Consider the following 21,281-nt stretch of genomic DNA (forward strand, 5'->3'; position numbering starts at 1 on the left):
ATCAGGCCCTTTTAAGGTGTCCCAGTTTCAGCACCCAGAAGCAAAGACATCGAGAATCAATGGCCTATTCTGGAAGTTTTGACCCAGAAGTATGCCAGGACTTGCCAGGTGGAGTGTAGGGCTGCCAGCACAGCAGAGGCATTTCAGCCTTGTGTATGGTTTTACCTCTGAAAGGAGCGAGTCCCTTCGCCCTGGTTCTCCTCCAGCCTCTCACATCAGTATTTCATTCACAGGGTCCCCCTCCTCCATCATCCCCCCTTTTTAGCAGGGGACCCACCATATGCTCACCCTGCAACCGATAACTGGGTGATCTTACTTGAAAGCATGGGTTCAGCCATCATCACTGATAACTCATGGAGAGAGCTATGCCCAGGTTCTGGGGCCTGCGAGGTGCAGGAGGTCAGACTAGATGATCATGATGATCCCTCCTGGCCTTGGAGTTTTGGTCAACCTGAAACTATTTGCAAATTTGAGCTGCTCATGTCAGCCAAGGAAGAGTGTTTCAGAGCCAGCAGAGTGGGCTTGTTTATCTGTCTCCTTTATCACTCTTAGCTCAGTGGTTAGGCTACTTGCCTAGAATGTGGGAGACCCAGGTTTGACTCTCCAGGTTGGGAAAGGACTTGGGGACAGGTCTCCCCCGCCCAGGTGAACAGTCCAACCCCCAGGCTGTAGGCTGTTCCACTTTGTATAAATACGTAACCATTCGTTGGGCCAGAGAAACTGAGGAGGATGATGGAGCTTGGTGATTAAGGCACATGCCTGGGAGATGTGGAGTCAAATCCCCCCTCTGATTCAGGAAGAGAGAAGACTGGAATCCACAGCTCCTCCTCCCTCATGAGTGCCTTAACCACCAGGCTACACAGTCCTTCTCGCACGCTTTGGCCCAACGGAGAGTTAAATGTTTATACCAAGCAGCAGAGTTTCAACAGAAGAGTGCGAGCCACCCACCCTAGAATAGCATGAATAGAATAGTTCAAGTCCCTGGGCCTCCCACAGCCAGGCACGTGCCTAACCCATGGGCAAATACAGACCCAGGTGGTTTGCTGCCTGAAATGGCCTTTCCCGGGGTGTCAGCAAATTCCAAACATTTTCAGAACCAAACCGAACATTTCCCCTGATGTTTCAGTTTGCTTACTAAACTAAAAAGTCATTGATTTGTCCAGCTCCACTCACAGAGCCACCTCTTTACTCAGGACCTGCCCCCTTCCATCCAAATTGAACTCTCTCCTTCCTCCCACATCACCACCTCATGCACGGCTAGCCAGCAAACGGAACGTTATGTCCAAGTGGAGCTCCGAATGTCCCCCACATGCACCCGTCTGTTATATTGGTGAGTCCCTCCTGCCTCCCTGCCGCTCAGGACCATCACCTGGGCATCGCCTTTGGCTCAGCACATGCAGGCTCTGTCAAACCTTGCAGCTTCTTCCTACACTTTCCAAAAGCCCGACCTGTCTTGTCTGCCCACCCTCCCCCAAAATCCTTGTCCAGGCATTTGTCATCTCACATCTTGACTACTGCAACTGTCTCCTCTCAGCCTCTCCAAGGGCAAAATCCCTTCCCCACCACACCCACACAAACACTGCTGCTAAGATCAGCTTCTTTGCCTCTCACCCTGGTCCCTCTTCCCCACCACATTAAACATGCTACTTTCAGGCCACTTGGAACCTAGCCTACCCAGCCTGTCACCTCTGACACGTTACCAAGTCCCCTCCCCTCTGCCAGCAATGCCAGCCTTCATGGCCCATTCGGCCAATTTCCCAGCAAGTTCCTTTGTGCTTTCTCCCATGCCTGCCCTTTCTGCCTGGGCAAAGCTTCCCATTACTATCTAACACTGTCCTCCTTAAACTCACCTTGCCCCAATGCCTACACAGCACCCATCCTTGGCTAGGCCGTGGCAGGCTGGGACAGCTGTTTGTAAAGCTAATCACTGCCAACACGCCCCTGGCTGTTTTACCCACCTGTTGTCATCTACAAGACTGTAAATTCCTGCTGCTTTGGTATGTACCAAAGTGCGTCCAGCACCCAGCACAACAGGGCCCGGATTCCTGGCTGGGGCACGAGGTGCTAGCAAATGCTAATAAGCCTGTGTATTACTGCTCAGCACCTGGCCACTCGGCCGGGACAAGGAGGAACTTCTTACCCCTCAATAACACACAGGTGACATGCAAGCTGGGTGGTGAGAGGAGAAGCAAACAAGGTAGGATGAGAGCAAAGCAGGAGAAAAGAGCGTGTGAGGACTGGTTACACCAACACAGCTAATGCTGTTGGATCTTCACAGCCAGGAAAGCATTTGCAAGGGCTACATCTAGGAGGAAAATGTCAGAGTGTTGAGAGCACAAGGCCGTGCTCAGCCCTGCCCTCCTGTTCAGTTCACTGAGTGCAGTCACTTCCACACCCAGATCCTCCCCTCTTAAACCCCAGCCAGAGGGGGCTGCGATAGCTCAGAGGACTCTCAATGGCCTGCAGGCCAACCCAAGCTATTAAGCTCTCCTTACAGGCACTCTGTGCATGCAGCTACAGCCCTGATGCTGCACGGAGCTGGAACTTGTGAGGAGCAAAAGTACGTGGGCAGCCAAATAAGGCAGAGGCTGCGTGTGAAAGTGGGCAAAAGGCAGCCCCTTGCTCTGTAGCAAGTGCAGGTGGTGGCTGCTTGGCTGGGTGTTCCCCAGAGCTGCAGGCAGCTACTTTCGGAAGAGACATTCTGCACTTTGTAGTTTTGGAAACTCACTTTTCATGACCTGAGGCAGAGCTGGGTATCAGTTCTTGAAACCTGTGCAGCAAAATCAACTCACTCACACTTCCTGCCTCAGCCCATCCTAGCTGCAGCCAGCCCCCAGCCCAGTCCCTGGATCAGCACTCTCACGCCACACAGGCTCAAGCTACCCAGAGAGCAGCCAGGCTGCTTAGGGCCAGTTCAGACAAGGCTGACACACCCATACCCCCAGGCTCGGCTGAAATAATCCAGCAGCACTCCATGCAAGAGCAGAGTAGGAGCTTCTGTCATCTGACTGCAACAACTGGGATCCCTCTTTCCTGTCTCCTGGCAAGGATACATTACAGGTTCTTCCAGCTGCCTGTGTAATGGGAAACCTCCATCCACTGTCACCCTAATCCCCTCTGTAGACCAGTTCTGGGTATGTCTCTAACCCCCAGGCAGGAGACAATTCCCCTGCCCTTAGCTGTACAGGCAGAGCAGGTTTGGGGAAGGCCTGCTGAGAAGAGAGATCATTAATCTTGGCCTTTGCAGTTGTGTGGCCATTTGACTAGCTGTGCAGGGCCCCCCACTTCCCTAGAACTAGCCCAGAGGCTAGCAAGTGAGTAGGTGGCCAGTACTGCCCCATCTGCCCCAGCATGGGCTAGGGTGCTGAGCTGCAGGCAGTGGGGAGAGCATGCTGGTAGATGCCACAGTCCATCAGTACCACCTAATGCCCAGCATAGCAGTAGAGGGCACACTACTGCTGGAAGCCCCATGATCTGCACCAGACAGAAAAAGCAAGGTGCAAGCCACTGAGATCCCCTGATAGCCAAATGCCAACACTGGCTGTCAAACTTCACTTTCCTCCATTCCCCTTGTAGTCTCGCCTCGGTACAGATTGCTTCTTCATGTCTTGACATGCTGCACTGCTGTGCTGTTAAACGGCTGCCAGGTATCAGTCCAGCGGTGGCTGCATTTCACTGGTGGGAGGAGGAGAGATTCCTGTGCTGGGTTTGCAAAGTGTTTTGGTCTCCTGAAAGGTACTACGGGAGTGGACATTACTAAAGCACAGCAGCAGCAGAACATATAGGTAGGAGACAAAGTTCCCCACTCCCACAACCCACTGCTGGGCTACAGCCCACACAACCAACAATGGACAAAAGTCTCTCCCTTGCCTCTCCTCCACTTGCCAGCAAGACCCTTCCCTTGCCCATTCCACCCTGAGCACACCAGACTGCCCCTATGCCCAGCACTTGCCAGCCTACTCCATACATAGATCCACCAGGGCCCCAGCCAGTTTCACTCTGCTCCATGTTCCTAGCAGCAGGGCAGGACAGACAGAACTGGGGAGGCAAAACCCCTAGCCGGGCCCTACTCCCAGGCAGCCAACAATCTTCCCTCTCATGGGACAACAGCCCGAGCCAGCCACCCCTGGCTCCTTGGAAGGAGTGAGTCTCCCTGTCGGTAAGCAGCACCCTAAGGGCTTGGCTGTCGAGCACCCGGTGAGGGCTGGGTGCAGGAGCCTCCAGCACAGAGCCAGAAAGCTGGGAAAGAGTGAAGCATAATTGGCAAGTAAGAGGGAAGCTGAGACCATGCAGTCTGCCTGCCCCCCCCCCCGCCCCCGCACACACACACACACACTTTTCCCTATGCCAGAGCTCAGCAAGGCCCACAAGGCTGTGGCGCCCCCATGTGGCAGCCAAAAGGGTCAGCAGTTAGGCCCTCAGCCAGCAGGGCTAGGACTAGGGAAATGTGAACAGCCCCCTAACCCCAAGCACAGAGCCCACCTCCCCACCTGAAAGCCAACTCCTCAGAATCTCCTCCCCCCACTCTGGTAATTCAAGCCCTCTACAAACTACCTGCGTCTACACTATGAACCTTGAATATGCTCCCAGCACAAGCTTCCCCACGAGACGATACAAATGCTGGTTAGCCCCAAATCCCACCCCGGACACAACTGACCCTGGCTAGCCTGAACCCTCCCCCATAACCCCTCTCAGGTCAGACTAAACCACACTTGGGTGTGGCAGGTTACCTAATTTATGCTGCACAGCTGCCCAGAAACCATAGAATATCAGGGTTGGAAGGGACCTCAGGAGATCATCTAGTCCAACCCCCTGCTCAAAGCAGGACCAATCCCCAACTAAATCATCCCAGCCAGGGCTTTGTCCAGCCTGACCATCACTAGCTCTCCTCGAGCTCCAAGGTTTAACCAGGACCGGGTGTCCCAGGATCACAGCCCTTTCCATAAAGCAGCTCGGCCCAGCAGTCACTGATGCAAAGTATTCTCCACGGATGCTTTTCACATCACAGAAATTCAGTTTAATTTTACTATTCGTTGAAAAGGAATTGCCAGGTCGGATCAGACCCAGGTCCAGCATACTGACTCCAATAATGGCCAGAACCAGATGCTCCAGAGAACAATGCAAGAACTCCACAGTTGGTTGTTTTAGGATAATCAGGTCCTGGGAAGGTTTTTCCTAATCACCATCAAGTCAAGCATCTCCCAGTGTGTGGCATGCCAGACTAGCCTTGGGCCAGATTCAAAAATTAAAATGAAGAGGCTTTTAACTCCACAGATTAGGGCTGAATGGTGCTCAACAGGTTTCACTTTCCTGTGGGGGATGGCTTAGGAGACACCCAGTTAGAAGCTGACTTAATCCCCAAAGCACGAGGGTCATATCACAATTCAGAACCCAACTTTCATCCAAGTTTTGTGATGGGATGTGAAATCACCGGCAAAGACCCAGAAACAGTTGGCATTGGGCATGTCAGAAAGGAGCCTTTTTAATCTCATGGGCAGGAATATACACAGAACAATGTGACAATCTCAGAAAGCACAAGGATTGATATTCATGGAGTTACAGTAGAGATTTAGAACTGAAATGTGAATGCGGCCTTCATTAGGCAGAGGTTGAGTTGAGATTGGAACCTTGGTTCTCCAAAAGCATATAGGCCTCGGCCTCACATCCAAGTTCTTTCTAAGCTGCAACCAGCCAGTAGTGGGCCACATGCTCCCACACAGGTAGGTGTATGTACACATGCACACACTGCCCTACCCTGCAGCCAAAGAAAAAACATCTCCCCTTCTGCCACCCTTGTTTTTTATAAGGCCCTACCCATCCACAGATACTGTTAATAACTTTGCCTTGTGATAACCTCTCTTCAAATGAAGTCAACATGTTCGTTTTCAAGGAGTTTTAACTCACAGGAAATCTGGAGGGAGAGTAAGAAACCATCACCGAACTGCCGAGACAAACACCAAGAGGCAAAATCTCTAATCAGGGAAGTGTGAAGAATCTCTCTGAGCAATGAGCTAAATGCCTTAATGACTCAGCACTAGGAGTACCCCTGAAGTCACAAGGCCACATACCCCTAAATCATGTTGGAAAAAGCTCACCCTCAGACATACATTTTTCTTCACACTTGCAAAAATATTCTTCTCGGTTTAAATGCAGAAACTTTCATGCAAAGCCAGTTTTCCAGGCTCAATTGACAGGATGCAAAAATAGGGTATAATGGACACTGATTGCAAGGTTAGTTCCAGAGAGAAAGGAAAATATGATTCACATGGCTAATTTTTATGAGCTGCCGAAGTGCTTTGTCAGCTTTAATGTTTATAAGTCAGAGACCATCCCATCCTCTACGGTCAGCAGCTCTTGCTGGACTAGCATGGAATGAAGAAGAGTCTTATGCAAATACAGAAGTAATATGAGCAGCATTTTCACAGGAGACAAGCGGGAAGAGGAGTAGGGAAGTGCCATCTGCCTGCAGGGCAGGGCACCGGTGAAAGCACAGGGGACTCTGGAGTCCAAGCCGTATGGAGTGTGGGATGCAATGTGTGCACATACACCCCTCACTTCTCCCCTTCACTGTGTCCAAGTGCTACCATAAGCCAACTGGAGTCCCTGATACCCCTCCACGAGCCTTTTTCTTGCTCTACATGCCACAAAATCCTCAGCACCAGCTTCACCTTCCTGCCTCCAGCTTGTGCTAGGTACTACACAAGCAAACAGGGAAAGCCTGCTTGTGACTGTTAGGAGCTACTGCACTATCCAGTGCTCGGTAATGTCCTCCTTCAGCCCAGCTCCCTCCTCCCTTCAGCACCTGGCGCTAGAGCTTCAGCCATTAGACTTTGCTCAGTAGTGCAGAAACGAGGCCCAATCGCAGTGAGCACAAGGATTCCCATCTGGCCCAAGGTGCAGAGAAAGGGGTGGCAGTTGCAGAGTCCAAGCCCAATCTACAATTCCAGCATGCAAAGGGCAGCAACCAACCAGAACAACTCCCACGGTGAGTCCCTGTATGGGGCCCCAACCCTCCTCAGACAGACTGCTAGGAGGCTGGTGCAATAGGTGACTAGGAAAAGAAAACAGATGCCTGTGACCACATTTTTATTGGGAATATTTACACAAAACAATCCCCCTCCCATGACCCCTCCCCCACACAACGTCTGGCTGACCTGCTGCTTCTGAAAAACTCGGGGGGGGGGGTTGGGGGGGGGTCGTCTGTACAATGCTCTTAGAAAAATCCTTCATCATACACAGATGTGTTCCTGCCAGCCCACTGCTTCCCCCATCCCTGACCCCTGGACTCAAAGATTCTCCATCTGCTGGGTGAAGAGAGAGGCACCTTAAGAATCCAGATAATGCTTGAGAAGCCCCCACTACCACCGCCATCACATCAGGAGTTCCTGCTCACCTTCCCTCCCACCCACCCCCAGGACTGAAAAGCACCAGAGCTGCTTCCTAGAGCAGTCTCTGTACCCCAGCTGCTCTGCAGAAAAGGAACACTGGCCAGATGCTGGAGACTCCTCCACGTGGTGCAATGACGGCTTAGGTTTTTATGGCTGTGTCTCGGGATTTGTAGGCCACACCTCGGCTCTTCAGCTCCCGCACAATCCCTGCAACAAGGAGACAAACAAGAACTTCAGTGTCATTTGGAAAAGGGAGATTTGGGAAATCTGGTGGCATCCTACCCCAGGTGTAGGCCCTCACCCGGTCCCATAATGCCCAAAGCCTCACTAATACTAATTACTCTGGTTCACATTCCTTGTGAGGTGGGCAAGTCTCAGCCCCATTTTAAAGATGGGCAGCTCAAAGGGCCCTTAAATCATCCAGTCTGACCACCTGTATAACACAGACCATTACATGCCACCCAGTCATCCCTGGATTGGGCCCAATAACTTGTCTTTGACTAAAGCACCTTGCAGAAAGTCTGGATTTGAGAACATCAAGATCAAGAATTCACCAATCCCTTTGGCAGGTTATTCCAGTGGCTCATCACCATCACTGTTAAATATCTGTGTCTGTTTCTACTTTGCATTTGTGTGGCTTTAACTTCCACCCACTGGGTCTTGCTCGGCCTTTCTGCACTAGATTAAAGAGCCCTTTGGCATCCAGTATTTTCTCCCCATGTAATTAATTCCCCTGAACCTTCTCTTTGACCAGTTAAACAGGTTGACCTCTTGAAGTCTCTCGCTGCAAGGCATTTTCACCAGCCCTCACATCATTTCTCTGGATTTCTTTACACCCTCTCCAATTTTTTCATCTTTTAAAGTGTTGATTCAACAATTGCATGAAGTCTTCCAGTATTGTCTCATCAATGCTGTATATGGAGGTAAACATCGCCTTCATAGTCACTACTTCTGTTTATGTATCACGGCTCACTTTAGCTCTATCTGCCCCAGCATCACACTGGGAACTCAGGATGATTTGCTTGTCCACTTGACCCTTCAATCCTTTAAAGGCTCACTGTTCCCATTTGATAGGTACAGCCTGCATTTCTTCTTCCTAGATGCATTGCACTGCATCATCTCCTTTTCCCCAAACACTAGGTAGGGCTAAGGTTTGAGCAGATTCCAACCATGTCAGTTCTGAGCTGCCTTCTGAGACTGTTGGCAGGTTGCCTGGATGGTTTCCCCACCTATCTCCTTGACTGTCCACAGTTTCTCTCTCCATGCACATTTCCATAGAGAAGAATTTTCGGCAGTCGGCAGGAGGTTACTCTAGCAGCATGGCCAAACTACTGAAGCTTTCAGAGCTCTGTGTAAGCTTGACAATTTGTGTCTCTTACCCACAGAAGGTGGTCCAATAAAAAGATATTACCTGACCCACCCTGTCTCGTTAATATCCTGGGACCCACATGGCTAAAACACTGCCTGCCCCATCTTCGTCATTTACTACTCCCCCTTTGTCTCACCTGCAAATTTGACCAGCAATGATTTTATGTTTACATCCAGATCAATGGATATAAACATGATGGAAATGTTGCCGCATTGGGCCTCCTACCAGTGTCGGCGGAACCCCACCAGTAATACCCACATTACCCACGTTTGATGACGATTCCCCATCGACAAGTACTTTTTGAGATTGTCAGTTAGCCAGTTTGTACTCAGCTTAACACATGCTCTGATACTGTACAGTTCTCTTTTTAAAAACAAAGATCAGAATGGTGTGTTGTACTAAATCAAATGCCTTACGAGAATCTAGGTAAATTACACGTATGCATTTTTATTAAGCAAACATATAATCTCAAAATGAAATCAGGCAGAGAGGTACAAAACTTGCCTGGGTCATACAGAGAGTACATGGCAGAGCTGAGAAGAGAATCCTGATCCTCCCTCCACCATGTGCGCATTCAAGTGAGTCCCCCTACATGGGGAGGCACCATCTCACCATGCTTTTAAAAATCAGGAGAAAAGTCAGCCAGATTACCTTGGGGCAGACGACCAGTTACAGACACTGCATACACACCAGGCTTGAAATTACCTGCAAGAGAAAGACAAAACCAACACACGCTGGCTTATTCTCTACATCACCATCCAGGCAAGAGAACTCAGCCTGTGGTAATTTGGTGTGTTGAATTCCCCCCACCTCCACCCAAAATTCAGTGGTAATAAGGGAGGAATTCACTAGAACGGAGTGAGAAAGCACTTTTCCCACGGAGAGTAAATCACGGTGTCTTTAAAGGACACCTGCTCAACAGCAGGGCACCAGCCAGGACTCCACAGCCCCACCCGGGACTTATCCAACCCCCGGCCCTGCAGGGGTGGTGAGAAAAGCTACTGCTGCTACCTGAACATTCGTCAAAGTAAAATAAGCTAAATTATAAATCCGTACTAGAAGAGAGAGACACTCACTGACACGCTGCCACTTGGAGACCCAGCTGTCCTCAGGGCTCATCATAGCAATAATCCTGCAGAAGAGAAGAGGGTTAGTGCACAAGGCATGTTCCTGACAACAAGCCCCACCACACAGCACAACCCAGACTAACCAGAGATAGGATGAAGAGCAAGTCAAGACCCCCTCCCCAACAGTGCCCTACATTCCCCAGCACTTGGGAGCAGTGGGATCATGGATACTAGCAGCAAAAATGAAGGCCTCTTCTATGGTGTCACCATGTCAGAGCTCCCTCTGGCAAAAAACAAAGTGGAGGAGGGGGAAGTGTGGAAACAGGAGACTCCCATCTACCCATGGGAACGTACCAGCTCCAGCAGGTTGAGCGAGACATGTCTGCCTTGACCAGTCAGATCAGACACTTGAGACTCCACTATCTATACACATGGCTGGCACTGGGAATGAGGGTGGATAATCAGCCGAATATGAGCTCCCATAGGAAGCTGTAGCCAAAAGAGATAATATGATCCTGGGATGCATAAACAGAAGAATCTTGAGTAGGGGTAGAAATGTTATTTTACATCTGTATTTGGCCCTGGTGCGACCACTGTCAGAATACTGTGTCCAGTTCTGGTGCCCACAATTCAAGAAGGCTGTTGGTAAATTGGAGAGGGTTCAGAGAAGAGCCATGAGAAGGATTCAAAGATTAGAAAACCTGCCTCATAGTGACAGACTCAAAGAGCTAAATCTATTTAGCTAACCAAAGAGAAGGTTAAGGTGTGACTTGATTAGTCTATAAGTATCGACAGGGGGAACAAATATTTAATAATGAGCTCTTCAATCTAGCTGAGAAAGCTGTGACACAGGCCAATGGCTAGAAGTAGATGCTAGACAAATTCTGATGAGAAAAAAAGGCATAATTTCCTAACCATGAGAATAATTAACCATTAGAACAATTTACCAAGGATTTTGGTGGATTCTCCATCACCAACAATTTTTAAATCAAGACTGGACGTTTTTCTACAAGTTCTGCTTCAAGAATCACTTTAATGACAATCTCTGGCCTATGTTCTACAGGTCAGACTACTACATGGTCACAATGATCCCTTCTGGCCTTGGAGTTCATGAATCTGTATTATATAGCAGGGTGGCCAAATGGCGGCTCATGAGCCACATGTGGCTCTTTTACAGTTAAAGTGCAGCTCGCAGAGCCCCCCATTCTCCATCTACCAGACTGGATGGGGGGGGGGGGGGGAGCTCGGGGCTTCTGCCCTGCACCAGGATGGCTGGGCTAGGGGGAATCTGGTCAGAGGGAGATAGGTCTAGGAGCGTCAGCCCCACAGGAGGCACATGCTGGGATTCAGTGGCTTCAGCCCCACTCTTGGTGGGGCTCCGAGCCCCAGCAGGCGGCTCCCACAGCCCAAGGGGGAGCGGCCTGGCCAGGAAGCAGTAGAGCTAGTGTCTAGTAGCACCCGAGTTCCCAAAAAGTCACCGTGGCCCCCTAGCTGCCTTGGCCCCAGGCTCACCCATCAAAGGAGGAGCTGGTGCAGTCATAGACCATCTCACGGTTGCCCTTCATCTGCAGGTAGGCGTCGCAGTTATCGCACCCGTCATACTCGAACTGGTCAATGGTCTGTGCGGCAGGAAGAGAGGGATCAGAGCCTGGTGTCCCCGCGTGTGTCCCCTTCCCCTCTGCGCCTGCCTGCACCACCCCACACTCGCCCTGTGTCCCCCTCTCTCCCCCCACCGCGCCCACCCCCCCGGCACCCGCCTGCCCCCCACCGCGCCCGCCTGCCCCCCCCACGCTCGCCCCGTGTCCCCCTCCCCCCCACCCGCCCCCTCGGCGCCCGCCTACCCCCCCACGCTCACGCCTCCCCCCGGCACCCGCCTGCCCCCCCCCACGCTCGCCCCGTGTCCCCTGCCTGCCCCGTGTCCCCCTCTCCCCCTCACTGCACCCCCCACGCTCGCCCTGTGTCCCCCTCTCCCCCCCCACCACGCCCACCCCCCCAGCACCCACCTGCCCCCCCCCACGCTCACCCCGTGTCCCCCGCCTGCCCCCCACAGCGCCCGCCCCCTCGGCGCCCGCCCGCCCCCCCCCACGCTCGCCCCGTGTCCCCCTCCCCCCCACCACGCCCGCCCCCCCCGCGCTCGCCCCGTGTCCCCCTCCCCCCCACCACGCCCACCCCCCCGGCACCCGCCTGCCCCCCCCCACGCTCACCCCGTGTCCCCCGCCTGCCCCCCACCGCGCCCGCCCCCTCGGCGCCCGCCTGCCCCCCCACGCTCGCCCCGTGTCCCCCTCCCCCCCACCGCGCCCGCCCCCACACTCGCCCCCCCCTCGGCGCCCGCCTGCCCCCCCCCACGCTCGCCCCCCCCCTCGGCGCCCGCCTGCCCCCCCCACGCTCGCCCCCCCCCTCGGCGCCCGCCTGCCCCCCCCCACGCTCGCCCCCCCCCTCGGCGCCCGCCTGCCCCCCCCCACGCTCGCCCCGTTTCCCTCGCCTGCCCCACACCGCGCCCGCCCCCTCGGCACCCGCCTGCCCCCCCCACGCTCGCCCCGTGTCCCCCGCCTGCCCCCCACCCACGCTCGCCCCGTGTACCCCTCTCCCCCCCCACCGCGCCCGCCCCCCCCACGCTCGCCCCATTTCCCTCGCCTGCCCCCCCCACGCTCGCCCCGTGTCCCGGCACCTTGACCAAGGAGCAGAGCAGACAGGCCCGCAGATGTCGCAGATCCTTGGGCACCGTCTCCAGCGCCATCACTCGCCCCACCCGCAGCGGAAGAAGGCGAAGCCCCGCGGAGCACAGACAGAACGGCTCGGCCACTTCCTGTGACGGACAGGCGGACTTCCGGTCCCGCGTCACTCCCTGCGCCAAGCGCGAGCGCAGAATGCTCCGTTCCCAGGCGGGGGAGGCGCGAGCAGGAGAACGGCCCCCCCTCCGCGCCAGGCGGGGCTTGGCAACGGGCCTGAGCTCGCTTAGCAACGGGGCCCGGCTCCCTGCTGACCCCCGGGGCGGCCGGGCGGGAGCGGCGCTCTGGGGAGCCGTCGCTCGCTGCCCGCAGCCGTCGCGGAGGTCGGAAGATGCGGGGAGCAGCTCTGCCCGGGCGGAGCTGGCGTGTGGCCAGCGGGGGGTTGAACCAGCGATGCCTGCCCCGCGGCGGACCGGCTCCCGCGGGGGGCGGGAGGCCAGGTGCTGGCAGGCACTCATTGACCACTGGCTTAAACAAGCAAACTGCGCGAGAAATGAGATTATCCTTGTTAAGAACCAGAGCTGGGCAAGGAAAGTGTGGGCCCCTTACGGAACGGGGGAGGCAACCTAGTGACAGAGGATGTGGAAAAAGCTAATGTACTCAATGCTTTTTTTGCCTCTGTCTTCATGAACAAGGTCAGCTCCCAGACTACTGCACTAGGCCGCACAGCATGGGGACAAGGTGACCAGCCCTCTGTGGAGAAAGAAGTGGTTCAGGTCTATTTTGAAAAGCTGGACGAGCACAAGTCCATGGGGCCGGATGCGCTGCATGCGAGGGTGCTAAAGGAGTTGGCGGATGTGATTGCAGAGCCATTGGCCATTATCTTTGAAAACTCATGGCGATCGGGGGAGGTCCTGGAGGACTGGAAAAAGGCTAATGTAGTGCCCATCTTAAAAAAAGGGAAGAAGGAGGATCCTGGGAACTACAGGCCAGTCAGCCTCACCTCAGTCCCTGGAAAAATCATGGAGCAGGTCCTCAAGGAATCAATTCTGAAGCACTTGGAGGAGAGGAAAGTGATCAGGAACAGTCAGCATGGATTCACCAAGGGCAAGTCATGCCTGACTAATCTAATTGCCTTTTATGATGAGATAACTGGCTCTGTAGACGAAGGGAAAGCAGTGGCCGTGTTATTCCTTGACTTTAGCAAAGCTTTTGACATGGTCTCCCACAGTATTCTTGCCAGAAAGTTAAAGAAGTATGGGCTGGATGAATGGACTTTCAGGTGGATAGAAAGCTGGCTAGATCGTTGGGCTCAATGGGTAGTGATCAATGGCTCCATCTCTAGTTGGCAGCCGGTATCAAGCGGAGTGCCCCAAGGGTCGGTCCTGGGGCCGGTTTTGTTCAATATCTTCATAAATGATCTGGAGGATGGTGTGGATTGCACCCTCAGCAAGTTTGCAGATGACACTGAACTGGGAGGAGGGGTAGATATGCTGGAGGGTAGGGATAGGATACAGAGGGCCCTATACAAATTGGAGGATTGGGCCAAAAGAAATCTGATGAGGTTCAACAAGGACAACTGCAGAGTCTTCCACTTAGGATGGAAGAATCCCATGCACTGCTACAGACTAGGGACCGAGTGGCTAGGCAGCAGTTCTGCAGAAAAGGACCTAAGGGTTAGAGTGGACGAGAAGCTGGATATAAGCCAATGGCGTGACCTTGTTGCCAAGAAGGCTAATGGCATTTTGGGCTGTATACGTAGGGGCATTGCCAGCAGATGGAGGGATGTGATCGTTCCCCTCTATTCGAGACATTGGTGAGGCCTCATCTGGAGTACTGTGTCCAGTTTTGGGCCCCACACTACAAGAAGGATGTGGAAAACTTGGAAAACGTCCAGCGGAGGGCAACAGAAATGATTAGGGGACTGGAACACATGACTTATAAGGAGACGCTGAGGGAACTGGGATTGTTTAGTCTGTGGAAGAGAAGAATGAGGGGGGATTTGATAGCTGCTTTCAACTACCTGAAGGGGGGTTCCAAAAAGGATGGAGCTCGGCTGTTCTCAGTGGTAGCAGATGACAGAACAAGGAGCAATGGTCTCAAGTTGCAGTGTGGGAGGTTGAAGTTGGATATTAGAAAAAACTTTTTCACTAGGAGGGTGGTGAAGCACTGGAATGGGTTACCTAGGGAGGTGGTGGAATCTCCATCCTTTGAGGTTTTTAAGGTCAGGCTTGACAAAGCCCTGGTTGGGATGATTTAGTTGGGGATTGGTCCTGCTTTGAGCAAGGGGTTGGACTAGATGACCTCTTGAGGTCCCTTCAAACCCTGAGATTCTATGATTCTCTTTCCTGTGTGAATCATGTGCAACCAGACCATTCCCCCAGCTAGATCAGCAGCAGAGGCTGAACCCCTTGATCTTTAGATGCTTTGTAAAGACTCTTGCTAATTGAGCTACAGGAGAAACTACTGACACTCGTGTAGACCACGAGTAGGACTTGATATGCATTTTCCCAGTGAGTTACTCAACTGTTTATTAGTCAATAGTAGATTATTGGGCCCAGATCCTCCATGGAAGTTAGGTATCAGGGGGTAGCCGTGTTAGTCTGTATCCACAAAAACAACAAGGAATCCGGTGGCACCTTAAAGACTAACAGATGTATTTGGGCATAAGCTTTCGTGGGCTAGAACCCACTTCATCGGATGCATGGAGTGAAAATTACAGATGCAGGCATTATTATACTGACACATGAAAAGAAAGGAGTTACCTCACAAGTGGAGAACCAGTGTTAGTTAGGACCCTAAATGGAAGTTAGGATCCTAAATACCTTTGAGGATCTGGGCTTTAGTGACCAGGAATTTTGGATTCTGTTACTGGCTCTGGAAACTGCGTGTGGCTGGAGAAGAGAAGACAGGTCTCCAGTTCATTCCTCTGGCAGCAAGACAGAAATACCCTTGCCTGAAGGGAGGGGAGCAGCGCACAAGTGACTGGTTTCCGCTGTAGTGAACTTGGCTTTTTTCCTCTGGCTCTTTTGGAGTATGCCTGCACTGCAATAGGAGGTGTGACTGCGGCTTGTGTAGACATACCTGAGCTAGTTTTAATCTAGCTAGTTCAGGTACTAATAGCAATGAAACTGGCAGCACGGACTAGCTGCTCAAACACAAACCCACTAGGGAGCCTGGGTAGGTACCATAAGCCTCTAGGGCCTGCGCTATGTTAGCTCATAGCTTGTAGCTGGCTCACGATCCTCTATGTCAGGTGTCAGCAACCTTTCACAAGTGGCGTGCCGAGTCTTCATTTATTCCCTCTAATTTAAGGGTTTGCATGCCAGTCATACATTTTAATGTTTTTAGAAGGTCTCTTTCTATAAGATACAACTAAACTATTGTTGTATGTAAAGTAAATAAGGTTTTTAAAATGTTTAAGAAGCTTCATTTAAAATTAAATTAAAATGCAGATCTTATCAGTTTAGTGTGATCCTTGCCCTTGCTTTTCCTTGCTGAGTTTTCCAATGTCTGGCACGTATTTGGATACTTTAAGCTGCACACAGGCTTCTGAGTGATCAGTTGTTAACTGGCTCCAAGAGGGACAGAGGACAGATTTCATGTGTGAAAATATCTGTTCACACAGGTATGTGGATCCAAATGCTGAAAGCATTGCGAATGCAATTTTCTTCAAACAGTTAAATTTCACTCAGATCTCGAAACTTTGATGCCCACAATTCTGAGCTTTTTAACTGAATGAGCTGCATTTCGAAATCTTCAACACCCATCCACTGAAACACAGATAAATCCAAGTCACTTTAGTTGAACTTTTCAGGTTCAATTAGAAAAGAAAGCATTGGGCCAAATCACTGGAAATCTTCAAATCTGTCAGAAAATTCTGATTCCAGTTCTTGCATGTACATTCTAATCTCAACATCAAACACAGTGTGCTGTTCCACGTGATGTGAAAGTGATGTAAGCAGCAAATCAGGACTTAAAAATATCCCGGTACAGTGGCGCTGGAACAATTTTTAAGGTGGGGTGCTGAACTGCGCCCCCTCTTGCCCCTGTCGGCACCCCTCACTGCCCCAGGCTGGGGCCAGTGGGCCACAGCTGGGGGGGCTGCAGAGCCCCAGGCCAGCAGCCAGGACCCGAGGCCAGCAGCAGAGTCCCCTGGACTAGTGGCCGGGACCCGGGGCCAGCAGCGGGCTGAGCGGGGCTGGCAGGTGGAACCCCAGCTGGCAGGGGGCCAGCGGCCGGTACCCCAGGCCAGCAGCGGAGCCCCCGGGACCGATGGCCGGGCTGAGCAGGGCCAGCAGCGGGCTGAGGGGGGCCAGCGGACGGAGCCCCAGGCCAGCAGCAGAGCCCCTGGGACTGGTGGCCAGGACCCGGGCAGTGTGAGTGCCACTGAAAATCAGCTTGTGTGCCGCCTGCCTACTCTTGCTCTATGTAGTCCAGCCACTGGAAGATAAAGAACCATTCCGTGTTAGTGTGGGTGATGCACAATAAAAAATAAATTGCTGTACTGCTCAAAGCCTCGTCCTTCATCTAATTATCTCCTTTTTCTTTCTTCCTGCCTCTTTTCCTTTACTTTTCAGTTTTTGATTTGATTCACTTTTTTCTTTCCTCTTTCTCTGTTTAACTCTCCCATCCTCCCACACGCTCATCTAATGCGCTTACTTCACCTCCTCACTTTAGAGTATCAGGAGGGGAGAGATGATGAAGCCATTTTGTTGCTCCAGGAATGTGACTTGTCCTGCCTTTTCTCCCAGGAAGGGGATGGGAAGCCACCAAAGGAATCTGAAGAGGGGTGTCTTTGTTGTGTCTGATTCCAGCCCCTGCTCACTACAAGGAATGAGGGGTTTGTGACATTAGTTAATGTTTGTGCAGTGCTTTACTCAGGCTACTGGAATTCCTGGAACCCAGCAGATTGCACAGGCAGCTAACACAGAGAACTACAGCTTGGGCTTGTCAGAGGGCAGAAGCAAACCTGCCTACTGTGCTATCTTCACAATGCTGGCTGCCCAAGGGGTGGGGCGAGGGTAAGTACAGTAGTTACTCACTGACAGAGACAGCTGGACCAGGCTCCCAATGACTATCCCCCAAACCTAGCACACAGCTCCAGTGGCCTATCCCCCCTTGAGACACTACATGTGGGAGGAGATCCCCCACACTCTGGTTGTGGGGGAGAAGGGAGAGAAAGTAAGTCAGGGTGGTTTTCACCCCGTCCACACCCACACCTTCAACAGTCAGCAGTCCCTCTCCCTCATGGACTAACCAACTTCTTCTGTTACCAGATAAGGAGCTAGCAGGCAGTACTACAGATTCAATTCCTACTGCTGATGTGTGATGGGTTGTTACATTTGTACACAACAGCATTTGGTTTTGTTTTTTTCAAAAACTAGAAGATTAACTAGAAGCAAACTACATTGAAAGAACATTATTTAGGTTGCAAAGTGCTATTGGAGCACTTGAAAGTTAGGAAATGCCAAATTTAGGGTAGCCCATGCAACCTTAATTTGCCTTCTTTGTGTGTATGTGTTTTTAATTACTTGACCACATATTGTTTTTCCTATGAGACCTCTGCCTCATTCAGTGCACAAGCTGGGTGCACAAGTGAACAGAATTAAAGTTGCACAGGCAACCAACTTTCAAGTACTTGACTTTGCTCACGTACTGGACTGCACCTCCTGCTCCCACCTACAGCTAGGAGCTTGGGAGTGTCCTTCTCATGCCAACATGAGATCATTTGAAATAATTTATTTCTGTGGAATTGGAAGGAGGCACCTTCTTAAAACATAAGCCTCTAATGACTGTATATAGAACAAAAACACAAGAGCAGACTTGATACGTGGATAAATATATTAGTAAATAAATATATTTCTGAGCACATCACCATATTCAAACATCTTTGTTTTCATCTCAGACATAAATATACAGATTTGCATATATAAAAAACCTATTCTTCCTTTTTGGTTTGTAATTTACCCAAAACACCCAAGAGCCTTGCAGAACAGACTCAGCAAAAACTAAAAACCATGTTCACATTTCAAAAGGATCTGAGCTTTACAAGACGAAGGAACAGAGGGTTCTTTGCATGAATGAAGGAGGCTACAGACACAACTCTGGGAGCTGTGCCCACTTTGGGCTCCTCTCAGTGACACTGGCTGTCCTGGGAAGAGGATATAACTCAGCTGCCTGTGAGCTCTGGGAAAGTGCTGAGTTTTCGGTAATGAGTAATGCTCATTTGAGAAGCTCTGGCGTTCACTTCTACTCCCAGCAGGGTCCTCCACTCTCTTAGGGCAAGGAAAGAGAGCTTAAAAACTGAACCCCTGCCTTGGACAAATACTACAAACATTCAATGCCTGATCCTGAGAGCTGCTGAGCACCTGTACGTCTCCTTGAAGTTACAAGTCCCTTTGGAGTTGCAAGTGTTCAGCACGTCAGGATTATTTTTCATTGATTCCAAGGCCAAGGGAATCTATTCCTCCTCCTATTTAATGGTCCCTTGGAATAACTCTTCCAGGCAGAGCTCTTCCCCTTCTTCCCATCTGATAACCTATATGGACAGAACTGCAAACCCTCCCCCATCTAAACTACTCCCTAGATCTGCTCTCCATGCCCAGAGGGATCCTGAGGCCTTGATATGTTGGTTTTGTGAAAGAAAAGTAGCAGCATAAGGCCAGGAAATGAAAACACTTTAAAGTGGGAGCTGTCCAATGCAGCCCACCTAATACTGCAGTACAGAGCAGCAGGGGTCCTTTACTACTGAGCACACATTCCACTGAGCCTGGGGCTTATGCCAGACAGAGTCCTCCTAAAGGAAAGAGATGAATACTATTGAATAAGAGACCTAGTCTCTCAAGGTGCCAAGTGGGCTCAATTCCTGCAGCCATCAACGGGGGTTTAGTTCTGGGGTGGAAGTCTGCAGCGTGCAGGATCCTGCCCTTGGTCTGAAAGCCGCTTGGAGTTCAGGACCCTCCTCTTTGTTAAGTCAATTGAACAGCATTTGGCTGGGGCATGTGATGAGCTGCATAAGAAGAGCCATAGGCCAGCATGCACTGTAAGCAGAACCTTGGGAATCTAGGCCAGCGCCTGCTTTTACTTCTAGTTTAGTGGTGACCTGCGAGGGGGACTGGGCTTGTGTCCTTTTCTTTCTTCTTTATGATGGAGAAAGAAAGCCTGAAAGGTTTAAGATACAAATCTGTTTGTTTTTGCCCTTAGAAATCCAGACCCTCTCCATGATGAAAGACTTTGCGGTTGGCTGAAGAACTAGTGAAATGGTGATATCACAGGAGCCAACAGAATGAAAGCAGACCAACTGGGGGAAGAGGTTTTGGTTAGACTATTTACAACAGTGTTATTGGTTAGCTGTTATTAACACCTGGATAATTTCAGTGGCAATGGACACTTGGGAGACAGGAAGCCATTGTTACTGATTAAGGAGTTCAGAATTCACAGTAAACTTCCCTGGGATCCCCTCCAAAGGTCCCACATCAAAGAACACAAGAGTTAGACCAAGATCCATCCAGGCCAAGGCCCTGTCTCTGACAGGGGCCAGCCCCAGCTGCCTCAAAGGAAGATGTAAACAGGGGTGGCAAGTTATATGGGCCTGTGGTGCCCGTGCTCCAGAAATATTCAGGGCCCGGGGGCCCAGTTCCACCAATGTTCGGGGCCGGGTCTCTCCCCCGCCCGTGCCTGCTGCCCCTGCGTGCCTCCCCCGGAGTGTCTCCCAGCCCTGCCTGCTGCCCCCGGGTGATTTAAAAGGGCTGGGGGGCCCCCGGCCACCGCTGCCACCACTGGCAGCGCAGCGGGGCTGAGGCGACTTCCTGCTCACCCTCGCTCCACGCCACTCCCAGAAGCAGCCGGCATGTCCCTGCAGCCCTAGGGGTGGGGGGTATCTCCCTGCACTGCCCCCGCCCCGAGCGCTGAATCCGCAGCTCCCATTGACCGGGAACTGTGGCCAATGGGAGATGCGGGGGTGGTGCCTGCAGGCAGCGGCGCGTGGAGACCCCCAGTCCCCCCACCTAGGTGCCGCTGCCAGAGGGGTGTGCAGGTTGCTTTCGGGAGCCGCCTAAGATAAGCACTGCACCCCTCACCCTCTCCCGCACCCCAACCCCCCATCCCAGCCCAGAGCCCACATCCCACACCCAAACTCCCTCCCAGAGCCCGCCCCCCGTCCCTCCTCCTGCACCCCAACCCCCTGTCCCGGACCAGAGCCCGCACGCCACACCCAAACTCCCTCCCAGAGCCTGACCCCCACCCCTCCCGCAGCCAAACTCCCTCCCAGAGCCTGCACCCTGCACCCCCTCCTGTACCCCAACCCTCTGCGCCAGCCCAGAGTCCGCACCCAAACTCCCTCCCAGAGCCTTAGGCAGGTGTGTCGGGGGGTGGAACTTGGACCCATTCTGGGCACCACCAAAAATTATACAAACCTGCCGCCCCTGGGTGCACACACCTCACGGTAGCAGCTGTGGGAAAATCTGCCCCCACATCAGGTCTCGGCCTGGTCTCTCCTACAGTAGAACATCAGAGTTACAAACTGACCAGTCATCCACACACCTCATTTGGAAGCAGAAGTACACAATCAGGCAGCAGCAGAGATTAAATAATACGTTTAACACAGTACTGTGTTAAACGTAAACTACTGAAAAAAAGGGAAAGCAGCATTTTTGTTCTGCGTAGTAAAGTTTCAAAGCCGTATTTTGAAATAACAACCATAATGTTTTGTTCAGAGTTACAAACATTTCAGAGTTATGAACAACCTCCATTCCCAAGGTGTTCGTATCTCTGAGGTTCTACTGTA

General features: G+C 52.0%; 1 protein-coding gene across 1 annotated transcript; it reads right to left on the minus strand.

Annotated features, from left to right (window-relative positions):
- Window positions 1–7,384: 7,384 nt before the first annotated feature.
- On the minus strand, window positions 7,385–12,654 carry SUPT4H1 (SPT4 homolog, DSIF elongation factor subunit). Its single transcript, XM_074974476.1, has 5 exons — window positions 12,493–12,654; window positions 11,337–11,443; window positions 9,834–9,889; window positions 9,409–9,462; window positions 7,385–7,595 (listed from the first exon to the last, which is right to left on the minus strand). Exons 1-5 carry the CDS (start codon window positions 12,559–12,561, stop codon window positions 7,528–7,530), a joined length of 354 nt encoding a protein of 117 aa, XP_074830577.1. The 5' UTR covers window positions 12,562–12,654; the 3' UTR covers window positions 7,385–7,527.
- Between the last annotated feature and the right edge of the window lie 8,627 nt (window positions 12,655–21,281).

This window comes from Natator depressus, chromosome 17, assembly GCF_965152275.1.
Source record: "Natator depressus isolate rNatDep1 chromosome 17, rNatDep2.hap1, whole genome shotgun sequence".
NCBI classification, from domain to species: domain Eukaryota; kingdom Metazoa; phylum Chordata; order Testudines; family Cheloniidae; genus Natator; species Natator depressus.

Bases quoted from the DNA above. Each gene is read 5' to 3' on its own strand.
- SUPT4H1 (XM_074974476.1), bottom strand. From the start codon at position 12,561: ATGGCGCTGGAGACGGTGCCCAAGGATCTGCGACATCTGCGGGCCTGT. The intron at 9,463-9,833 runs GTGAGTGTCTCT...TTTCTCTTGCAG, and splicing joins CTCCAAGTGGCAGCGTGTCA to GTAATTTCAAGCCTGGTGTG. The intron at 7,596-9,408 runs GTAATCTGGCTG...TCCTTGTTGCAG, and splicing joins AACTGGTCGTCTGCCCCAAG to GGATTGTGCGGGAGCTGAAG.